Below are 6,000 nucleotides of genomic sequence, written 5' to 3' on the forward strand. Positions count from 1 at the left end.
AACCTTGGTTCACTTCTGAGCTAAGGTCCCTAAAACAAGAATGTAAACGGTTGGAGAGACAGTGGAGAAAACACTTTGTGGAAGAGAAAAAAACTAAATACAAACTCTCTCTAAAAAAATATAAATCTGCTCTTAACGTGGCCAAATCCATCTTTTATGCAGAAAAAATAGAGATCTCAGCTAACGCCCCAAGAGAGATGTTCAAGATAGCTAAATCCCTGTTAAAAGCCCCTGACCCGCCATCTTTACCACTCTGCACGGAGGAGGCTGATGCTCACTGCATTAATCTGGCGAATTTCTTTGCTGAAAAAATTCAAAAGATCCTCCTGTCCCTCCCCCCTCTACCTCTTGAAGAATCCATCCTCCCTTTGCCAGATGATACAGATATTATTCTGCCTTCCCTCCCTTCCTTTTCCCCCCTCAGTACTGAATTGTTGCCCACGCTTTTCAACTCTGTCAAAAGCGGCTCCCCGCTAGATCCTGTCCCTATGAATATTCTAAAGTTAGCCTTATCCAACATCAGTACATACATTATCCATCTAGTTAACACCTCACTTGAATTAGGAAGGGTACCCCAAGACTGGAAACTGGCAATGGTTAAGGCCCTGTTAAAAAAGCCTCATCTCGACCCCCAGGACTTTTCCAATTATCGTCCCATTTCCCTGCTCCCCGGCATCAGTAAACTCGCAGAGAAATGGGTAAATAAACAACTAGCATCCTTTCTGGAGACCCATAATCTGCTCCACCCAACCCAAACTGGGTTTCGGAAAGGACAGGGCACGGAGACGGCACTGCTGAGGGTGGTTGAGGATTCCAGGAGGATTCTGGACGCAGGTGGCAGCGCGGCCATTATCCTCCTGGACCTCAGTGCCGCCTTCGACACGGTGAACCACCGTGTCCTCCTGTCTCGTCTTAAAAAACTGGGCGTCAAAGACAGGGCACTCATGTGGTTGGAGTCCTTTCTTGGTGACAGATCCTTTAAGGTCTTTACAGAAAATAGCTGCTCTCCATCAATGCCATTACAGTGTGGGGTGCCACAGGGCTCCTCCCTCAGCCCCACACTGTTTAATGTTTATATGGCGCCCCTGGCAGAAGTAGTTGCCTCCTTTGGGATCCAACTGGTAAGCTATGCTGACGACACCCAGCTAGTTGTTTCTCTTAATCAGTTGGAATCCTCCCCCTCCAGGCTCTGTCACTGCCTGGAGGCAGTGGCAAACTGGATGGACCTGTCCCACCTGAAATTGAATGGAGGTAAAATGGAGCTGATGCTTCTAGGAAAACGAGCCACATTTGACAACTCGATACATTGGCCCTCCTGTATGGGTCCAGGACCCACTCCAAAGACCGAGATAAAGAGTCTCGGCTTCTGGTTGGATGCAGAGTTGTCATTTAAGATCCAGGCAAGGAAAACAGTAGCCACTTGTTTCGGACTGCTGAAAACAATCCGGAAAATCCTTCCTCAGTTACCCGAGGCAGCAAAGAAAACCATTGTCCAGTCCCTTGTTCTATCCAGGTTGGATTATGGAAATGCGCTCTATCTTGGAGCCCCCGTGTCGGTTATCCGGCAACTTCAGGTTGTCCAGAATTCCGCAGCACGGCTACTCACGGGCACTAGCCATCGTACATCAGCCAGGCCCGCACTTGGCACCTTGCATTGGCTCCCCATAAAGGAGCGAATCTATTTTAAGACCCTCTGCACGGTCCATAAAACACTCTATGGGAGTGGCCCCCCCATTCTAGATGATATGATCAGACCTTACAATCCTACCAGGAATCTTCGCTCGAATCAACAAAATCTGCTGACAGTTCCTAGGATCAGCAGATCCCGCACAGGAGGTCGCCTGTTCTCGCACAACGCGGCTGGGCTGTGGAATGCTCTTCCCCCACCTCTCCGCCAAGAGCCTAACCTCCTTGTCTTTCGAAAAAAGTTAAAAACTCTTCTGTTTCCAAAAAACTAGTTAAAATAACTCTTCATTTTTAACCCATCTCTGCTTGGTTAGTCTTAAGCGCTAGGATGCTCCCGAGTAGCCATGCGCTATATAAGAGCCTTTTAATAATAATAATAATAATCTGCTCATACAGATGTGCCTGCACATGTAATATACTGCAACTGGATTTAGGGCTCCAAAGGACTGCTTCAGGGGTGACTTACATACAGTAGTGCTGTGTATTTGGGGCATTACACATCGGGAGTGGGCAATGTCGTGTTTTTGAAATGGCTTGCACGAATACACGCATCCTGCAAGGACAGTCTGCCTGCAGTTTGATTGTGTGTCCCTATGGGTGGAATAATACGTGCTGCAGCCCTTAGGGACCCTCTCTAGTTCCCCTGCCCTGGGTCTTACAGGAGGGCTAAAGTCCCTGCTAATTGGGTTACAATTAACACTTGTATAGTTTTTAGGGGATGAGCATTGGCACTGGAGCCTGGTTAGCAGGGACCCAGTGTGCTTCCAATCAAGAGCATCATGTCAAGTGGGCAAAAGGTGGGGGTGACCATGTCCAAAAGAGGCACTTTCCTTCAGTGGGTATGCTGCTGGCTGCTTGTTTCCTTGGTAAGAGAAATTTCTTCTGACCACTTGCTCTTTATGGCTTGACCAGACAGGTTGTGATAAACAAGATGACCTAGACCAGTTCAGACTCTCATGAACTTTGACTGATCATTGGGGGAAGAAGCAGACCCTCCCTGGAAGACACAGCTATCAGAAGTCCTGCCTGGAGGTGACCACAAAGCATATGATCCCTCATGCCTGGTGTCACCTATCGGTTTCTCCTGTCGAGTCCTCGGGGTCGATTCGTGGCTCAAGTGGGTCCACTCCTTGATAGCCTCAATTCTGTTTGTTATAATAGCACAGAAGGTTAAGGTGATCAAGTGAGGGAAGGAAAGGAAGGGGACAGCAGGGAGGGAGATCTGAAACGAGAAACAACATCTTGAGCATGGATAACAATGACTAACATATAAAATGCGGAAACTAGCGTTGTCTTATTACCTGTAAAGAAAACCACACAGTCTTGCGCAAGAGCACAGAAGGAATGTCCTATTCCTATTTAGCCAATGACGGAAAGGTAGCTGAAATTACAGAACTAAGCAACGAGTACCTGCGCTAATGTTAGGCACTTCTCTCTGCATCCGTGCTGTTATCAATTGAACACACACACATATAATACCCACCAAAATAATAATGAAAACGGGCGTCACAGGGGCTGAATCCTAGTAAGACCTCATAACCCCCTGTTAGGAAACAATAATAAACAATTATATTCCAAGTGTCGCGAGTGTGAGGAATCTTGGTTGCACTCTTGTATTTGTGGTGACCGATAATAATTCTTATCCGGTCACACAATTGTTATAATGCTATCACGGCGTAAATGCTTCCTCATGATAATAGTTGCTGGTTAACATGTATTCCAAAACATGAATGGCAGTCCGTGATTTTTAGTGGTCAAAAAACAACAAGTTTCTCCATGAAGTTCAAGCCCAATTTCTACTATGAAAAGGTGAGTAGAGCCCAAGTAACATACAGGGTATTTTTTCTTAGGAATCCGCCACAGGTACCCTCCGCCACCTTACCGCACCAGAAGACGCTGTTCCCTCGCAGCGTGTTAGTTCAATCCCGAAGCAAAATAATCTGCTTTGTTCTCAACCCAGAAGCCCCTTTTGAGTGCTTCCGGGTTGACGTCCTCGCGCACGCTCCCTCCGCTGCGACGAGGAAGAGCGTAGGAGCCGCTCGCTTCCTGAACGCCGCACCACAGGTCACGTAGCCTCTGCCCATATCGCAGAGCGGAGGGTAGCCTGAGCCACGCAAATGGCAGCGTTGCTCGCGGCACCCCCCGCGGCTCCAAAGGGACTCGTAACACCTGGCTAGCCACAGTCACCAAAAAACAACAAGGTGCATCCAGGGTCATGGAGCTGTAGAAATGCTTTGTGTCATCTGATCTGCTCCGATCTTACTGTAGAAAAGCTTTATCTGTTGCATTTGAGCCGATCCTACTGTAGAAACGTGTTATCTATTGCCTCTAATCTGATCTCTCTGTTGCTGCAGGTGTCATGGTACCAGGGACCACAAATTGAAGGATAAAATTAAAACGGGCAGACAAAGCACAAGCCAATGGAACAGCCCATTTGCAGAATACTTACGTTGACAGAACATTGCTGAAGCAACTACGACTTTAGTGAGGGAAGAGATGAGTCAACCTTCAATAGGTGATGCCTCAGCTCACTGAAGGTCCTTCACCCACATCGACTCCTGTGGAAGGAGGTGATTACTGAACTCGTTGCTGGATCACAAAGGTCATGTGGGAGTGTGTGGCACCAACTCATCAGACAAGCCTGTGAATAAGTTTAAAGTAAATCTGTTTTTTGCTTAGGAGCGAGGGTTAGGACATGATGAAATGTATGCACCTCAAGGCTAGTATTACCAGCATATTCTGAATCTGTTGCAGTCTTTCCAATGCAGCCTCCAGCAAACAAGATAGATAGTCTAACCAGGAGACAACATTTTTTTTTCACCCCTCCACTGTTTTAGGAGTAGGAGGAATGCAACATCATTTCAGTGATCCACAAATTGAGTATGAAATCAGAAGTCAAATGTGGTGTTCTGGTTCTTAACTTCAGCACGACTGTCTTGGGCCAAAGGTCTAGCTTTCCATTTGAGGATGCCGATGTGCCACCAAAGAAAATAATTTCTGTTGTATCTCTGTTCATCTTTAATCATTTAGTAGTCACCAGGAAATAATGTGTATCAAGCAGATCCTCAGACGACTGATGGAATAGTCAGAATCCTGGTCCAGCCTAAGTAACAGCTGTGTGTCATTGGCACAGGATAATACTTTCAAACCAACAGAGCGGGCTACCCCTTCAGTGCTGCCACATCAAAGATTAAGAGAAAGGGTGAGCTATCACACAGATATCCATAAACCATTGCCTACATTGATGAGAAGAAGGCCGGGAGAACAACAACTTGAGCTGCGCAGCTGTACAACATGGCTAAAAGAAAATGACAAAACCAATAGCTCTCATATGGGCGAGACCGATTAGCTTAACCAATGCTTGTTGTACCTGTTGATGAATGTACCTATTGCCAATGCTTGTTGTACCTGTTGATTACCTGTTTTTGAAGTTGTAGGACTGTTTGGACATTGGTCTTAGTGTGTTTGTTTTATTAGGTTGTGCTGCAGCTGACTTCTCACTATTCACCAGAGCATGTCACGACTGCTTGTCTTTACTATCACTGCTCCTGGAGAATGAATAACTCAAATGAATAACTTGGAGCCAGATGTACAACCCTCTCCAAGAGGATCGTAATGCATTCGCAAATGGGACCCCTTCCCCTTTGCAAATGCAGGGTGTTGGAACTGGCCCTTTTTGCAGGGTTATCCCCAAACTTTTTGCTTCTTCCTCCTTTATTTTTTCTGACCTGTGGTTGTTGGCAATAAGACTCTGGGCACTTTACCACTGCTGATCAGTGCTAAAGTGCATATGCTCTCTGTATAAATTGTTATATTGATTGGTTATCCATGATTGGCATATTTGTTTCACCTGTTAGCCCCTAGTAAAGTGCACTGAGCGTGCCAGGGCTGGTGATTCAAATGCTACTAGTGGGCTGCAGCACTGATTGTGCCACCCACAGGAGTAGCGCTAAAATAATGTCTTAGGCCTGCTTGCAGTGCCTATGTGCAGTCCAGGACTGCCATGTCGACCTGGCCAGTGCACCCACTGACCAGGCCTTATCCTTCCCTTTCTGTACATGTCAGGCATCCCTATGGTGGCCCTAGGTACCCCCCTGGGCTGGGTGCAGTGTATCTGAAAGGTAGGGCATGTACTGAGGTGTGTAACATGCCCTGGTAGTGATATACAGCCATTTTCGTTTTTCACTGCTGAGAGGCTATCTTGCCCATAGGATAGAATGGGGGAGGCTGTTTACATGCCTATCTTCCCATAAGGGCAAGATAGAAAATCCAAGTTTGGTATCTTTGTGTTCAGAATTTAATTATACATCTTTT

The 6,000-nt window shown here is 46.5% G+C and overlaps 1 protein-coding gene across 1 annotated transcript in view; it reads left to right on the plus strand.

Moving 5' to 3' along the window:
- Positions 1 to 4,320, plus strand: part of LOC146847660 (uncharacterized) — a 229,423-nt gene extending 225,103 nt beyond the window's left edge. Inside the window, exon 5 of the mRNA XM_085651791.1 lies at positions 4,041 to 4,320. Within this exon, the coding sequence (XP_085507917.1) occupies positions 4,041 to 4,140 (100 nt within the window). The 3' untranslated portion in view covers positions 4,141 to 4,320. The remainder of the gene's footprint in view (positions 1 to 4,040) is intronic.
- The last annotated feature ends 1,680 nt before the right edge of the window (positions 4,321 to 6,000 follow it).

The sequence above is a fragment of the Triturus cristatus genome, chromosome 4_1 (genome assembly GCF_964204655.1).
Source record: "Triturus cristatus chromosome 4_1, aTriCri1.1, whole genome shotgun sequence".
NCBI lineage: Eukaryota > Metazoa > Chordata > Amphibia > Caudata > Salamandridae > Triturus > Triturus cristatus.